General features: G+C 39.6%; 1 protein-coding gene across 1 annotated transcript in view; it reads left to right on the plus strand.

Moving 5' to 3' along the window:
- LOC103147813 (adenylate cyclase type 6-like) overlaps positions 1–18,338 on the plus strand; it is a 51,312-nt gene that overhangs the window by 1,052 nt on the left and 31,922 nt on the right. The window contains exons 2-3 of the mRNA XM_016678791.1: positions 4,556–4,802; positions 6,788–7,727. Of these exons, the coding sequence (XP_016534277.1) occupies positions 4,783–4,802; positions 6,788–7,727 (960 nt within the window). The 5' untranslated portion in view covers positions 4,556–4,782. The remainder of the gene's footprint in view (positions 1–4,555; positions 4,803–6,787; positions 7,728–18,338) is intronic.

An 18,338-nucleotide genomic window follows, 5' to 3' on the forward strand; every position in this document is an offset into this window, starting at 1 on the left:
CACACACACACACACACACACACACACACACACACACACACACACACACACGGCCTTGCCTGTGTGTGCACGGCATCCAGACACCAGAGCCGCAGCAGATGCAGGGACTGAAAACCAGAATAAAAATTAAATTAAGCAGTTTTTAATTTCCTTGAAAGGGTTTTGCATCTGCATCATCTGGGTGAGAAGTGACCTGGGGACAGAGGGGTGCACGCGCGAAATGAATGAGTCAGTGCGCGCTGTTTGCGGCCAGCGTCCGGTTGAAAATGCCCCCTTAGAGCAATGGTCACCCACCCACCTACCCTCCACTGCCTCTCTCGCTTCCCCACTGCTCCCCTTTAGCAGAGGGACGGAGAGAGGGAGCGGATGGAGAGCTGAGCCAGGCACCAAGCAAGCGACTGGCAGAGCCGCGACGCGACGCTGGCAAATGGGTATGAGCTGGTCGACCTTGTGCGGGGGGAGCGAGGGACACAGACCGGGAGGGAGAGGTGGGAAGAGAGCGAAGAGGAGGGGCGGGGCGGGGAGGGGAGGTGCTGGTTCCCCTTGAATCTTGTCGATCCAGCGAAAGGAGGAGGAGGGGTGCTGGACGAAAGAAAGCGAAATACGGCGAGAAGAAGCTGTTTTCTCTGCAACAAGGCAGCGAAGCTGCAGCCGTGGAGGATCTGGTCGACTGGTGGCCTGGGAAGATCCACCATATGTGGCCTTTTCATGATCCAATCAGAAATCCGCACAGAGCATTTCTATTAAGAGCATTTCTATTATTACCCACACTGATCAGGCATGACATTATGACCACTGGCAGGTGAAGTGAACACACTGATTAGTATCTCTTTATCAGGACATCAGCAGGTGAACATTTTGTTCTTAAAGTTGCTGTGTTGCAGGAAAAACTGGCACCCGTGAAGATTTAAATGAATCTCAAGAACTGGATCTTGAAAACTGGTCTGCATGGTCAACATCAAATCTGTGCAAAAGAGTTTCCAAATGCAGCATTTACTAAGTAATAAATCTGAAGTGTAATTCAGTAAAGCTTTGCATGCTGATGATACATTTGACCAATTGATCTGGTATAAATTCAGCACACTAAGATTTGGGGAGAGCAAGGCTTTTGGTTTCTTTTCTATTGCTGTGATGGAAAGAAAGTTAAATTATGGGTTATTTGTAGCACTATGGTCATCAGAATATTACCCAGGTTGTAATTGCTTGTTTCCCCAAAGTTAAAAGGGGACTGAAATATAAATATCAATAACATTTGAAGAATGTAATGCGCCAGTTCGACGCTATGAAGCTTACTGGAAGTTGTGCTGTAAACAACCATCCTCCACTGCGAAGAGAGAAGTACTGACCTGAACAAGGTGTTGGTTTAATATTTGGAAGTGTGACCAACTCAGATTTTGTTCACTTCCTTTGCTGCTTTGTTAAAACCACAGGCAAACCACATTTCTAAAACAGAACAGAAAAGTGACATCATCGTTCGCAGCTTTTCCTTGTGCTCGCTGATTGACCTGGTTGAAATTAAACCGGAGGAATCCCAGTAAATGGGAGAAATCCCAGGTAGTGCTGTAAGCGTGATTTGAATCAAGCAGACTTGAACAGGAAGGTAGCCTGGCCACTGATGGACAGTGTGAGGATTTGCACAACACCCTCCTGGGAAGCCTTGGGTCCCACCATCAGTTTGGATTTTTGCTTACCAAGGCATTTTTGCAGAATATCTACATCATTTCTTGGAAGCAGTATCACCAATGGTTGTGGAGTCTTTTTGCAATACAGAGCAAAAATTATTTGAGAAACACAACATGTGAATATTGACTCACCCTCAAATTTTCAGATTTCTATTCACTTGAGCATTTATGAGATGTGCCGGATAAATTGATCTTTTAAAGTAAAAGGACTAGAAAGATCTGCTGCTACTATCTTGGTGTCAGCTATGGGTGGGCATTTGATTTATCATTTATTGTGAAAAAGTTCTAGATACATTTTGGTTAATGGAAATAAATCTGACTAAAATGTTATGTTTTGCTGTTTTCTCCACTGTTTTTTCTTCTGTAAATTAAAAAAATAGGATTAAATGAAGTGTCTGTGCACAGTGTAGGAATGTAGATCATGTTTCTTTAAGTAAATGAAGTCCTGGAAAAGCTTGATACGTTTTTTTAAGCTTGGTGCTATAGATGCTGTGCCTTGCAGCCACAGCCATAGTGTTACTTATTAAAGACATGATAAATAGTTCCTATCTTCACTTTTATTTGTATCACAATTAGAGATGCACAGATCCGGTATTAATGTTTGTATCGATCCTCATATTGAAAATAATTATAGATATAGAATAAGGGCAGATCTATCCAGTCTAATGCTATGCTCTGAGCTCTGAGTGACGTCATGACTTATTATTTATTTCACATTATATTTAGAATTGCTCTTGCTGCAGTTTAATTCTATATGTTTAGCCTATTGTTTTCGTCAGTTTCTTTATTGTTTACTTTACATTGACTGAGCAAATTAAAGTTGTGTTGTTTCTACATGTTTGAATATACCAGCTTGTGAAGCTACTGGTAAATATTTAAATATTCTGTTCCGGTGCAGAGTTATCAAATAAATTTGTAGTTCATCACATTTATGTTTTTTTTTTTTTTTTTTTAAAGAAACAGTTTAAGTCAATTCAGTACCAATGTTAAACCTCGGATATCTGTAACGGCATCGGAAGTGATTGGTGCAACAGAAACGCAAAATATCTTGATTAAATTCCACGTCCATGTTGTTCACCCCTGGTGTCGCCACAAACACACCTTTAAGGGTTTATTCTGGCTCAGCAGATCGGAGCTATACTCACTAAAAATTAATGTGTGTCATTAATGTCTGCTTGATCAGTTACACAAGAAATACATGCATATCTTCGTCCACCAATCTGTCCGTCCTTTCATTCCTCTTCTCAGTGATTCTTTCCACACTGCTCTGGGGAACTCAAGGCAATCATCGAGCTGAAAGTATTTATATTTCTTCCTCGCCCCTAGAGTCTCCACTTAGTGGGAAATACCTCTAAAGGGAGGTGACCAGATGGTCGAAACACCTCGACTCTGAACCTATGGATGAAAGATTTTGCTGCTTGTAATTAAAATCTTATTGTTTTGGTCGTGATCAATATCTTTTGACCGTAGGTGGGAGGTTGAACATCAACGTGTCAAACTAATTTTTATTTTGGGCCACATCAAGACCATGAATGTTCTCAAAGGGCCAGAATGTATTGGTAAAACCCGTGAACAAAATGTTAAAATATTAGTAAACAGCTGTGTGCTTATTTAAATCAAATGGTGTTGAACATCTTTTCAACCTGATCAGTACCTCCAGGATTTTGCAATTATTTTTTGTGATATTTTTTGCAATCAAAATCAATGATCTGACATTTTGCAATATTTGCTCTTATGTATGACAGTAAATACGACTTTTTGTTTCTTGCCATATCAGTTATGAACTGCAGTTTGACATCCAGTAATCCAGAGGCAGCAGTGCAGTCGCATAACCCCAATATTTTTGCAGACAATTTCAAATACCCTCACAGTTATGCATTGGAACTGTGAGTATTCCAATACAAAAATTCATGCATGGTTTTTGCATGAATTTTTGCAGAATTGTGAAAATTTGGGTGGGGGGGATTGACTGGTGTAATTTGGCATTATACAGATAAAAACCTGCTTTTATTTGACTGATAAAATGTAGCCTCACACTGTTATTTTTGATGTGTCCCTCTGGTCTACAGGGCAACAAAAAGCTGCAATGGTCCGGTCCAATGGTTCTTGTTCTTTATCCAACACCTCAGCTTCAGAATAACCTTCAACTTGAAGCGCGATGCATATTTTTAGAATAATAATATTGTAACATGTAATTCATCGAGCCGAAATCCTCTGCTGTAACCTCTGATGTGGATGAAACCCTGACATCCTGACTTTCTGGATGTTTCTATTTGTACTTTTTATTTCGGCCCACAGGCCTGCAGAGTCTGTCACTTTGAATAAAACATTATGGTTTTGACAATGTCCTGCTGTCTGGCAGCTTTTATCTGGATGTTTTTACTTGTCTGTTTATCATTGATTGAGATTATAAACAGAGCTTCGGGTAGTCCATCTGTTCTTTTTTGTCCTGGCTGACTCCAAAATGCTTTTTTTAGAGAGGTTATATCAGAGAATGGGTCATGCTGGAGTCAGAAAGGATGAACTTATGCCCACAAATAGGATCTGAAAAAAATAAAACAACTCTGTAGCTTCTGCTTTGCTGCTAAAGTTTGGAGGTTGTTCTCCAATAAAACTGTCCTACAGTTTGCTACCGCGAAGGTAGGAAATGTAATTTATGGGAATTTGTGTAGTTTATGCATAGCAATTAAATGCAATTTTGATTTATTTGCTATTTTAAAAATATATTGTGTATATATATCCCCCACAAAATATCTGCTTTAATTTTCAGATCCTGATGTTACCTCTTATATGTTCTTTTATTGTTAAAACACGATGACACGTCTATTTATCAACTTGTCACTCTTTTGTATGTTTGACTTTCTTCCCTCCAGAGCCAGCAGAAGCCGTGGAGATAGGTCTGGCACTCCAGTCTTATTTAAATTAGGCTCTGCTTGTTGGGTGTGGCACCGCCATCTGGAGTTTGGTGTGTCAGTCGGCCCGCTGTTTACTCTCAGCCTCCGGCCGTGCAACACGGCGCCTGCAAACCTCTCCTCTCTTCGTCAAAATTTCGTCCAGGGGGATAAATGAGTGAACCGGTCGTAAGGGAAAGGGCTGGAACATGTACCAGAACCCTGACAGGTAAACAGACAGCTCCTACAGGTAGGGCTGGGCGGTAAATTGATTTTATTGATTAACTGAATTTTTGGTTTTGGAAGAATTCATTTTTAGAAAATCTGTATCGTTTTTCACCTTGGGTTTCCACAGTTCAGAGGAGCCGCCTTCTTGTTCGACAATAGTGTTTTATAGCTTTTATTTACTTTCACTTTGAATTCAACGCTATGACGGATTTTTTTTTATTAAGTAGGAAAAATAAGTTGTAATATTACCAGAATAAAGTTGTAATATCACAAGAATAAAGTAGTCCAGCAAGAAAAATAAAAAATTACATGAGGATCATTGAGCATCTTGTGAAACAATACATTGGTTTAAGTTTTACACATAGTACTTAAAACCTATTAGAAATAGTTAATCTTTTAACACATCAGCATCAAATTATTATTACTAGCAGAACTAGAAATGAATGCCAACTGATGTCATATTTAATGAAAGTAAAAATTTTAAAGAATATATATTATTAGTATAAACAATGTAGGTTTCTGGTTGTGAGCTAAATATGCTAGTTGTAATATTACCAGAATAAAGTTGTAATATCACAAGAATAACGTAGTCCAGCAAGAAAAATAAAAAAATTACATGAGGATCATTGAGCATCTTGTGAAACAATACATTGGTTTAAGTTTTACACATAGTACTTAAAACCTATTAGAAATAGTTAATCTTTTAACACATCAGCATCAAATTATTATTACTAGCAGAACTAGAAATGAATGCCAACTGATGTCATATTTAATGAAAGTAAAAATTTTAAAGAATATATATTATTAGTATAAACAATGTAGGTTTCTGGTTGTGAACTAAATATGCTACACTAGATTTAATTATGTGTTTAACCTAAGACTGCATGTATTTTTTCATGTCTTGTTTGCTTTTTGCTGGCTGTTTTTTTTTTTTGTAATTTGTAAAAATTGTTTTTATTGATGTAAAGAAGTGATATGTGGACCTCTGTAAGAGCAGCAGCAGCATTGTGGATCCTAAATAAACTAAACTAAACTAAACTAAACTAAACTAAACTAAACTAAACTAACTGCAAACCACTGTACTTATTTGTTGAACTAACCTGTTCATATCATATCAGACTTTGATAACTCTATCAAAGCTTTTTTTCCCTCATTGAAAGAAAACTTTCTCGTAATTTCAAGACGTTATTTTTTTCTGGTACAATTATTCTGCTAATAGTTTGACTATATTCTTGCAATTAAACATTCTCATAGCTGACCCTAATAATCCGTCATTCAACTCACAGAATGTAAGATTGACAGTGTTTCCCCCAGAAAACATGTTAAGCCTGGCGGTATAGGGTGTGTTTTGAGTTGCATTATTGACCATACTGACAAAACTTAAACACTAATTATTACATTTTTAGAAAGACAAATGCAAACTAAATTTTGATTCTTGGCACTTCAGTTGTCTTATCCTAATTAAAAGGATCCACATTTTTTAAAATCTTTTATCTGTGACTTAATTCGCTGAAGTTGTTAGCGTGTAGAACGGTAAAAGAGACACCTGAACTCAGTCTTTCAATCTGTTCACACACTGACCAGACTGTGTTGTCATTGTGCTTTCAACCATTTTGCCAAGAAAACTCTTTAACTACTCATTGTTACCGGTGTATAAAAAACTATAATAAATAAACCAACAATGCTTAGCTTGGCCGTGGCACAAGTAAAAGCCTGGTGGCCCACCAGGCTTATCATACACTGGGGAAACCCTGATTAAAATGAAAGCCACTTTTTTGAATTATTTTCAGCCATTTGTAATTTCTTTTGTAAAATAGAAAGTGAAATCGATTAAAATAGAAAATAGGAGCCAACAGGAAAAAAAGTCAGAGGTTTAATTTTTAAGCCGTAACGCCCAGCCCTATTTAGAGAGAGTCAAAGGAGGGAGAAGGCATCACGTTGTCCAACGTAGCTTCAATGCTAACTGTTGTTTGTCTTCTCAAACAGAATGTCCTGGTTCAGTGGTCTCCTAGTTGCCCGAGTGGACGACCGCAAGACTGCGTGGGGTGAACGCAATGGCAAGAAGTCCAAACGGAAGGGAGGCTCTTCTCTCTGCAGCCCGCGTTACATGAGCTGTCTGCGGGACCCGGATGCTATGGAGCCCCCTTCCGGAGCCCCCCTCCCTCAGCACCATCGTGGAGGGGTGGCCGGGGCTATCGGAGGCGGGGGGAACTTCGGCGTCCGCTGCGGATGGCAGGAGGATCACTACGGCAAGAGGGGAGGGGCTCCTGGGGAAGGTGTGGGGCTGAAATCAGTTGACTTGGGCTTTGAGGATGGCGAATTGAAAGGCAGGAAAGGGGGATGCAATGGAGGAAGCAGCGACATGGGAGATGAGAGTCCCAACGGGGCAGGAGGCGTGGTGACGGCGGCAGACTGCTGGCTCAGGGTGGTGCGTGTATTCCAGTCAAAAAAATTCCAGTCCCGCAAACTGGAACGCCTTTACCAGCGTTACTTCTTTAGGCTGAACCAGAGCTCCTTGACCATGCTCATGGGGGTGCTTGTGATCGTGTGCGGCATCATGCTGACCTTCCACTGTGTCCACGCCGCTCCGGACGTGGCCTACTCATCAGCCCTGTCCGTGGCCATGGCTCTCTTCATGGCTCTCATGGTGGTTTGCAACCGCAACGGCTTCCACCAGGACTACATGTGGATGGTCAGTTACCTGGTGATTGGAGTCCTGGTGTCAGTGCAGGTGTTCGGAGTCTTCATGGTGGCGCCTAGGAGTGCTTCAGAAGGAATCTGGTGGTCTGTGTTCTTCATCTACATCATCTACACGCTGCTTCCCGTCCGGATGAGGGCTGCGGTGCTGAGTGGAGCGGTGCTGTCGATCATACATGTGGTGACCACATGGCAGATGAACCAGGAAGACAAGTTCCTCTGGAAACAGGTACGACCCGTTTCATTTCTTTGCTGTCTCTCTGGTTATTAAACATGAACAGAAAAGATGTCAAATTACTTTGTCAGCTGCAAATTTGAGAAGTTTTTCCAGGTGAACTAAGAAATTCAGGTCTCCAGATCAACCTAAATTATGTACAGATGCATGTGTAACATAACACTGTTACAGTTGGATGGTTTTCATCTCTCGACACTCACAGGGGTTGTTTTTGCACCTGATAATCCAGTAGACTTGGTTCGATTGGAGACCAAAGTTGCAACATTTGCTACATTTTCAAACTGCACTGTGTCAAACGAACCCTTTGAAAATCCTGTTTACCCTCCTAGCCTGTGGTGGCGCTGCAAACACAACTACTGAAGGAAATGATATGAAAACATGAGTGCAACTTCCTTCTTCAGAAAATGTAAACAAAAATGGAATAGCGCCAGATTTCAGCGGTTGTAGGATTTTGCTTTTGTCTTTGGTAAACGACCATGAGCCATTTCTCTCATTGGCGTTAGACTCTTTCGTTTGTTTTGGTTGAATTTACCCAGAATGCCCTGCTCTAAAGTCCACCTCCTGCTTTAGTGCAGACTCCATTCTGCTTTGCATTCAAACAATTCACTTCAATCAAATCGAGACCTAGGATGCATTAGTTTTGTTTGCTCCTTTGGGCCACATCAGAATTCGTTTACAAATTCACACCTCCCCAAACGAATCAGACTTACTAGGCAAACAAACTAGATTTTGATTAAAGTGGACCAAACTGAGCTGGTGTGAATTCACCCTAAATGGTAAGAGCCACAAAACACACTTGATAACTAAACTCTTTAGGTGAAGCGTTGACATTCTTTTATTTTGTGAGGTGTTTTGCACAGCAACTTTTCTGGACTCTGTAAGTTCTTCTCCCTATTCTAACTTAAGACATTTCCTACTGAAAGACTTATGTTTTAATAAATAATATTTTCACCCTGTTGGATAAAGTCTCCATGTAGATAGTGCCCAAAACTGAATCATTTGAAACTTGAGTTTTCATCACAATTTAACATTTTCAATCAAAGCAAGATTTCCTTATAATGCTCAGCACTAATACCAAATATATATTTAAACATAAACTTACATAAACAAAGAAGAAAAATGAAGACATAATTTGTGGAATCAATACTTTGAATCTTCATTTTAAACAAACTGTTGAACAATTTACTAAGAATGTGCAGTGGTTTGTTTATTTTTCATAGTTTCTGCTGAATTGGAAGAGATAAAACAATTCAGCAAGTAGGAGATTACCTTTAAAACAAGTTATCTGTAAAAAAATGCCTATTTAGAGAACATTGTCTTCTTGTCTATTGGAGCAATCACCAGCTATATTACTGCTTTATCCTCATTTTCCCATACAAAATCCAACACTTTCCATTAAAAACAATTTGATTTACTACTAACCTCACATCATTTAGAGTCCCCCCCCCTGAAAATAAAGACAAAAAATGTGAATCATTAAAGTATGTGTGCAGCTAAATGATTAAAAAATATTTGTCATTAACTAGAACGTTTCAATTATGTAGTTTTTTGGGAGTTTGTGGGAACAAGCTGTCACGGCTGTAATTTCATCACGCTGTAAAAGTGACGTGTCAAATGTCAACCCTCCAGAGAGATACCTCTTCTCACATCCGGTCTGCATGAAACAACAGCAGCGCTAGTTTCAAGTGGGGTTCCTCACCACTTCATGAGTCACTGACCAAAACCCAATGCCAGTTTTCAGATCAGTTTAATGAAGGAGCTGTTCAGGCTGCTACGGTTTTACTGGTTAGCTGGGAAATTTGAAAGTTTTTGCTTATAAATACCAAAAAAGTGAGATGAACGTTTTGTGGGATATTGAAGATGCGTGTTTATTAAAATCTATCCCTCAGACATTAATGGACTCCTGACCGCGTGGCTTCTTGTCTGGCTACGCCGAAACACAGACTTGATATTTACGATGGGGTGATAGTGTGTGAACTGGCAGCGCAGCGGCTGCAGTGTGAACCGCTCGACTGTGATTTGTCACCGTGCCGGAGCTGCGTATTTGGGGCTTACAGGGTCTCTCTGCACAGTGTGCCGCTTGTACGTCATGCCAAGGACCTGAGGGCTTGCTGAAGGTCAGTGGGCTGAATGAACCGCTCCGGCTGGACAGCAGTGTGTGTCTGTGTGCTGCTCTGTGACAATGGGAGAATACCATGATATAAAGCAGCAACACTCAGATCTCTGTGCTCTTTCACAAGGGACACTTTGTACTTTTCTGCTCTGGTGGGGTGACGGGGGTGAGGCCAAAAGGGAGGACGGAGGGAACCGCAAAGGGACGGGGGGCAGGGGTTGTTGCGGCTGTTTGCCTCTTTTACTATCTTAGCTGTTTTACGACAGTCATCTCCTCGGAGACGAGTTATGTAAAGCATAACAGGAGGGCCATTAGGTGAAAACAATGGGAGGATATCAGACTTAATGATTGCTGATTGTCTGAGGTGTGCATTCGTTACGATATCCTTTCACTTATTTGTCCTGCTGCTGAATCCGTTCTCAGCAAACAACTTCATATTGTGTCTGTTTATTATAAATTCAATACAAATGAGGGGGCAAACATCAGGGCTCGATGGGAACTCAGTGTTTACAGTGCTGCGCCTAGCCTCCTGCATGATATACCGTGGCGTTATCCATCACAGACCCAGCGTTGTTTGCCATCGTTGAGCGAATGAATGTCATGAGATAGCTGCAGCCCAGCGAGAGCAGCATATCTCTGAGGTCGTCTCTGTATTGTGTGACACGGTTATTACATTGTCATCAATCACCGCTTCATGCTTTTCTGCAAGTATTTCCTCTTTCTCCAATAACTCATTAACCTCAGGGACGCTGTAGCGCCGATGAAGGTCGTGGATGATTCCAACGCTAAAACGAGGAATCCTTCTGGTTCAGGATGTCTGATTTCACTTCCTGCCTCCTTTTTATAATAAGATAAACAGTGTTTGTTTTATTTCTGTAGCAGACTGGAGAGTCAAAGGGTATTTCAAGAGGAGTGTTTCCCATCGTTTAGATCAAGACTTGGATTTTGTAGTAATACTAAGATTATTCCTAAATAAGAATCATGTGATTCTTATTTTTATTCAGATTTTTCATGTATTGTTAGTTTTATGGTCAACTTTTGTGCTATATGGCTATTTATTCTTTTCAAACTCTGGCATATCTTGTGATGTGCATTGTCTCTTTGGAAACAAGTAAACAACAACAACAGCGACTACATTAAAGCTAGTTTTTTAAGGTGAGGGAAAACAAAATTGAAGCATTTGAAGCAGAGCACAGACCTGTAACACATAACATGTAGCCTATTGACCACAGCATGATCTCTATGCTTAGCAGGCTGTCAGCACATTCTAATAATTCAGAATCTAATATTTCTATATCGTCCCTTTACCCATATCAGTGTATTGTAAATAATCTCATCTGTTTTCTTTCTCCAGAAGTGTTTTTCCGTTTTTTAGCACAAAATCTGGGCATTCGATTAGCTTAGCCACTGCATCCTGTCCGTTTAAGGACCAGCCGCTGAACTTAAGTGACTCCTGCAAACTGCAAAGTTATCACTGATTCTGATTCTTATACAGCATACAACAACATCTGGCAGGGCTGGGTACTAGCCTTGGTAACCCTTAACCAACAATTCACACTGGCAGGTTTAAACATTTACAAAGCCTTTCTTTTCTACAGATGTCAACGTGCCTGAGTTGTTGCAAGTTGCTGTAACAATAGAAGATAAACTTAATAATAAATTATGTGGCGTTACATGCAAGGGGTAAAGCGGTTTGCACAAACCTCCAAGCTTAAAGGAAGAACTCCTTTCTGAATGTTGAACTTATTATTTTTTGGTGTTTTTAAAACCAACTTTTTCAGACATCTTTTGTTTGATCTTAGGTTTGTCTGTTTATTCAACGGTGACAGTTTATAAAATTTAGCATGTAAATTTGAACCCGCATTTCTTGAAGCACACCAAGTATTACTAATATGCAAAAAGCAATACAAAATACATCTACAGTTATTATCATGAAATTGCTCATTACCTAATAAAAGTTCAAACTGAAAAAAAACAACATGAAAAACATAAAAAATAATATGCACCTAAAGTCACAAATATAAACTTTCTTTCCCCAGATATTCATTTAAGGTAGTTTTCAATGATCTATGTGAACAGTATTGTAAAGTATGGTTATTTGACTGTAGTAAATGTGTGTTAACAAAAAGCATTTTGGTTCATCAGGCTTCATAATTGTCAAATTGGTCCAAACGGGGGTCAGCCATAGTTTGTATCAAAGTCTTCTGAAAACAACAAACAAGCAAAAAAACATATTAGATTTCCGCATTTTAAGCAAATTTATTTGCATCAAAATTCTTATCGAGCAAGGAAAGATAACTGACATTCATGGTTAAGTAAACAGATATGAAATGGAAGGAAGAATGGACTTTATTGCAACCGGTGGTTACAAAATTGGGCACAAATTGGCAAATGCGAGCCATCAGCAGCATGTTTCACTACACGGATGTGTGCAACCCTTCTTTGTTCGTCTCAGGTGCAGTAACAGGCGCACTCAGGTTCACTGTATTTACTCTAAAAACTAGAGAGAAAATCAAGTTGGTTGGTTAACAAGTGAAGTCCAGCAGCTTCTGCCCCACGTGACAGAGAAAAAGGGGGAGGAGCTGTCAGTTACTGGTTGCTACGGTAACCACCAACTGCCAAGAGGTAACAAAATAAATGTCAGGAGAAAACAAGTTTTTGACGAAACAAAATGAATCTGAAGAATAAATAAACTAATTTTGACAAACGTCACATCTATAAAATGCTAAAATAAAACAAAACCCCGCACGTTTCAAATATTATACTACAGTGTAACATTTACACTATAGTGTAATATTTAGTAATATTTATGAGTGGTTAGCACAAGTTTCCACCCTGATTTGGGGGAATATTTTTCGGACATATTTTATCACCGAAACCTTTTAATGAACTTGTTTTCATGAGCTTCTTGCTGGAATTTCACAATAACAAATTACATTCTGCCAGGATAATATTCAGTGGGTCATAGGAGGAGCACGCGTTAGTTAAATGTCTGTTTCTGAAACTTAGCTTTACAGCAGGTCAGGTTGTGTGTGCTGTAACACCAGTAAACGGATCTAATCGTTGGGGTTGGATTTTATTCTGTCTATTGGGAGCCATCGTTCTTAAAGCTGTCTACTTGAATCTGAATCAGCCAGATTAATGACACATCTGAACACGGCCACAGAAATTCAAAACAGTCTCAGAGCTTGTTTAAAAAGCCTTGACAGTGACATGAAAGCTCTGGCTTTTTCTGGTCATTAAAAAGTCTTGTGTCCTTTGTAAACATGCTTCATTTAGTCTTGGTTGTTTACAAAGCAAGAATTTTAGTGGATACTGTTTTTTTCTTGTCTTTTTATGTTTAATTTTTGGCTCCTGAACATGAGATTTTTCTTTTGTGTCTTAGTTTTCAAGATAAATACTTTCAGATGATCAGTTGTCAGTCAAATTAAAGACAAACTGTTCTCAAAAAATGAGAATATTTTCTGCTTTTTAGACCAACATATTCCTCGCATCTTGTTAATCGGAGAAACATGACCCTCAACAAAGGGATCAAAACTTGCCAATATTCTAGAGTTTTACATCATTTAAAGGTTTTGCACAGGTACAAAACCCACAGGTTTTGTACCTGAATCTTTGTACCCACAGGTACAAAACCCACAGGTTTTGTACCTGTGGGTTTTTCAACCCACAGGTACAAAAAAGGGCTGTAGTTCAGTCATTAAACCAATTCTTTGTGCAGACTATTGCCTAATGCAATCAGACAAATCTTGTTACGAAAATGTTGAACCTGATTACAGTGCATTCATGCATGAAAATGAGCATTAGTGTGTTTATTCTGATGGGGATTGCCTGTGTTTTCTTTCTTACGCTGTTGTTGCCAGCTGAATCTGTCACGTCGGACCTGCGGTGACTCTTGCGCTCAATCTTGAGGGTCTCTGGTTTGTGAATGTGGACTGCTTCATGGCCCACTCTTGAAATTAATGGCATTTTGTCCCAACAAGTCAATAAGAAGCCGTTCAGGGTGAATGATTGTTTCCTTGACTGTACTGCATGTGTGTTTTTACAGCTGCGTGGCCGTTCCAGGATCTTGTTGTGTGCTTTTCTTCATGCTTGCACAATCCAGTTCAACACAAAGCCGCCAGTAGCACCTAGAAGTGCAGGAATTATTCATAGAAACTTTTTCTGATGGAGATGTCCTGTTGCATGCAAGCTTCTCTCGCCTATAAGTCTTTTGTTTTCCTGATCTTCAGCTGAAATCAACTAGCCATTGCTGCACAGTTTGGACATTAATGCATAAAGTCGTTCCACCCATCATTCCAAAAACACAAGCGCCCCACATTCTTTTTGTTATGGTCGACGCCTTCCCTTTTTGTCGCTGTCAAATGTTTGTCAGAACTGCTGCTGTTTGTTATTCTCTGGGAAGTTACATCACAAAACAGCGGTCCTGCCTTCACGTGTGGGTGTCCGTTCGGGCGTGCAAGCTGACATGTACTGCATGTTCTTCTCCCCGGCGTTCGATCAGACAACTGCAGCAGGCACATTTCAGGCACTCAAAAGTTGCACCCTGGTCTCTGTAGATAAGCTTGTCAATGACTTCTTCGGATTTTGTCACATTCTTCACCCCGGAGTTATTTGCTTTGTGGCCTCTGACAATGGTTAGCCTTGCTTTGTGAGCACTGTTGACACGACTGCAGCTAGAGGTCAAAGACTGGTTCCTAAAAATACCAGGCCCTCGGCATCTCTGCGAAGCGTTGCGTCACAGGGATCGGTCTTATCAGAGCTTGCGTCAGAGCAACAGGCAGGCCAACGGTCCGTCCAGCGCTTCTCTCTGGATGCACAGAGGCCTGGATTTTCACAGCCAGTCCAGCGTTTTTGTTATCTTCAGCAGTTTTTTTAGTGTGTGTGTGTGTGTGTTAATAAAGAATTACCAAATGGATCTTTGAGCTCTGGCCACAAAAACACAACTAAAAATCATTAAAGTTTAACTCCTATTTCAAGTAGGTTCATTCATTTGTAAGGTTGTAAGTATGGTTCCAGATGTGTTCAGCCACACTCTCCTATAATACATAATAGCAAGACACTGATTTTCTTCTTGCCTTCTTTCATAAAGACAGTATATGTAGATTGCACCACTGAAGGTGATTTTGTCGTCTGATTCTCCCACCTGCGAAATGGCATAAAAAGAGATTTAACTTACAAAAAATAACTTACAATTGGAAATCGAATTGTATTTGATTTCCAATTGTAAGTTATTTTTTTTTCTCTCTTAAATATTTCCAATAAACAGGTTTTATCTCAATCATCTCTTCTGTGAGTTGTATGATGGCTTATTAGGGTCAGGTTACAAAATCTTTGATTAGCCATAATATTGACAGAATAAAGATGTAATTTTACCAGAAGAATGTCTTATAAATATGAGAAAAAGTTATTTTAATGACAAAAAAATTTGGATTATGAATTTTCTGTAATGTTTGGCATTGAAGTTTTCCCACAATTACTACTTTGTTCTCCTAATATTACGACTGTAGTGTCATTAAAAAAAAGTCATAGTCTGACCTTTATATATTTCTTCTTAGAGTTGACTTGAAGTCAAGGTCCAAATAAGTAAAGGCTGTAAAACAAGATGGCGGCCTTGGATGTGCGACATCACTCCAAACTATGTAAACCCAAATTTGTTTTTATTTTATTTATTTATTTCAAACAGGTTGTTAAAAACAAAGAAAACAAGGAATCAGTATTGAAAGAAAAAACGTGCAAAAATAATTAGCTTACCTCGACAGCAATGCACTACAAAGAGTGGAATGGTGAAAAAAAATCCAGATTTTCCAAAACTTAAATCTTCAAAAATCAATTTATTTCTACACCTGAGTTATTCTGCAGCTCCTCCAGAGTTACTACATGCGACTGCTTGTCAGATATTAAAAGCTTGGGGTATTGTTTTTAAACTTCACCTGTCTGGTGGATTCCTTGGTGTTCACATTGCTGTTTGTTTAATAATACTAACACACTATTCACTCATCAGGTCAATAAAGGTAACTGGTTGCTCTTTACTTAGGGGCATCAGAGTAAAGAAGATCAAAAACAAATGCATACAGCCCTTCCCAGATCTTTATTTGTAGTCATTTGCCTTCAAACATAAAACCCACTGTAGTTTTGTAGTTGTAATTTCTAATAAAATGTGAAAAAAGCAGCTGGCTTATGCAGCACAAACCAGACATAAAAAATTCCAGTAAATTTTGCCAAGAACTTGTGCATTTGTGTCACAGCAAATCTCCCAGCGAACCCTCAGGAGCAGCTGTTCCAAGCTTCGCAGCAGCCTCCGGTAACCTTGTGTGCTTTCTGCATCTAGACGATAGACTCGGAGCTCAGCGGAGGAAGTGTCAGCCTGTGATGATCACCTGTGCAAAGCCGCCGCTGTAGAACGCGGCCGTACAACGGAGGAAGGAAGAGGCAGGCGAGGTGGTGCATCGAGACACGAATCTGATATTCTCCCCACGCGCTCCTTCCACAGCCTCCTTGATAAATAATTTGTGTGTTTAACTTGGCCGCGGCATTTTAACGAGGATACCTGTCACACACGTGCTTCTCTCACGGCTGGGATTGGGTGCAGATGGATGGGATTCCTCAAACCTCAAACACAGAAAAATACGGGCCACATACTGTTACAGCCCTAGGCCAGTCGTAACACATACAAAGAAAGGAATCGAGATTTACATCAAAGCATAAACGCGTTTAACATACTTTGTCGTTGTGTAAGCATTTTATTATAACAAAGAGACGTTATTGTATGCAAACAGACACACGCGCCACCATCAGCAGTCATCCAATCTGCTCTGGGGAAGCAGTTGTTAGTTTAGCATCACTTCTGAGACTGACAGGGAATAAACAGCATTGCTAAGTGTCTCCGTCAGCGCTCGTGTCGAGTTGGTCCAGTGGCTGCCATGGAAACAGCTACGACTCAAGCAGCCGAGACCCAGTTTGTTCCCTGTTGACTGAAGTAAAATTTAAAAAGGAGGCGGGGAGGGGTAAGAGGAGAGAGGAAAATTGCAAAAATCAGGTCAAAATTGATTTGTTGCATTTAATTTTCCCTCTGAGGAAGTGGAAGCTTCAGGGCAGGTGCTGGAGCGAACCGTGGAGATGTGGCGCTGTTTGGTTGTTTGGATGGATTTCTGCTCTGTTTTCCTCCCTCCCTGCGGTCCAAATGAACCGGTCCATAATTAAACATGGCGATGACGGGGAACAGGTCACATGAGAGGAGGTGGGGGGGGTTTCGCAGGACGATGTTTGTCAGTTGTCTGTTTCAGAGGAGCTTATCTGTGGTCAGCTTGCTGTGACAGGGCAGCTTTGTGTCCGTGCTGCTGTGGAAACATTTGCTTTGGGACTCAAAGTAACACAAATCTTCAGGAACAAATGCTTATTTCAACTCTGTAGGCCTGTTAGTAGAGCTAGGTTTTTTTCTTGTCACAAATAATATCTGTGAATGTCGCCATACAGTTGAAATTACAAGTGAATGTAGTAGAGTAATGCTGGTTGTGTGAATTAATCATTTATTAAACATTGTATGTTCAAAATAATAGCAGTCAGTAAGTGTGAATAAACATGTGGTATTTATTTGCATGGTTATGGTGGATTCCTTTCTGAAAATATTAGCATGATTCATACCAGAATTTTAAAAATTACTTTGATTAAAAAGTTGATGGGAGAGTAGAAAATACATAACTCAAAAAGAATCAATCAAATTTTATTTATATAACCTCTAAATCAGTGTGTACTGCACCTGTGCTTTTCCATTAGTTAGGGAATAAAATTGAAGAAAGAAACTAAAATGAAATGAAATAGTAACTTTAGCAAAAATCAGCAAATATAATCTCATTTGCTCAAAAATGGAAGCCAAAAGAAAAAATATATAATTCCAACAGAGAGATTAGTCAACAATACTAGACACTCAACCAATAATCAGCTTCAGGTTGGTCAAAAGTCAATATTTACTTTGGAGAACTGTGTCAGATAGAAGAAGTCAAGCCCCCCGTAAACCATTACTTGGAAAAAAAGGGAGCTGAACTCTTCAAATATTATTTATGTTATTAATTCTGTTTACAACTTTTCTGTTTACAACTTTTACCCACACAAATGAATGAATGTAATCATAAAGCTTGTTTTCTACCTTGCAACTAGAAACACCAAGCAACGAAAAAAAAGGCTATCATTTATTAAACATTGTACCATTAGCAAACATTAGCATGTTTGCTAATGCTAATGGAAAACCAGAAATATTAGCATTTATTTGCTATTGATAGCTACTATTCATTTTATCATCATAGCCAATAGCGTTTTGCTTTAAGGATAGACTCTGATGCTAGCTAACTTCAAATAACATCCAAATGTTTCCATCTATAGTTAGTTACTACTAGCATATTAGCTAATGCTAGCTTTTCAGAGCTAACAGATTTAAAATTCAAACCAGGTTAAACTCGCCTTAAACTATTTTGCATAAACCTTTTCCACAGATC

The sequence above is a fragment of the Poecilia formosa genome, unplaced genomic scaffold (genome assembly GCF_000485575.1).
Source record: "Poecilia formosa unplaced genomic scaffold, Poecilia_formosa-5.1.2 Scaffold190, whole genome shotgun sequence".
NCBI classification, from domain to species: domain Eukaryota; kingdom Metazoa; phylum Chordata; class Actinopteri; order Cyprinodontiformes; family Poeciliidae; genus Poecilia; species Poecilia formosa.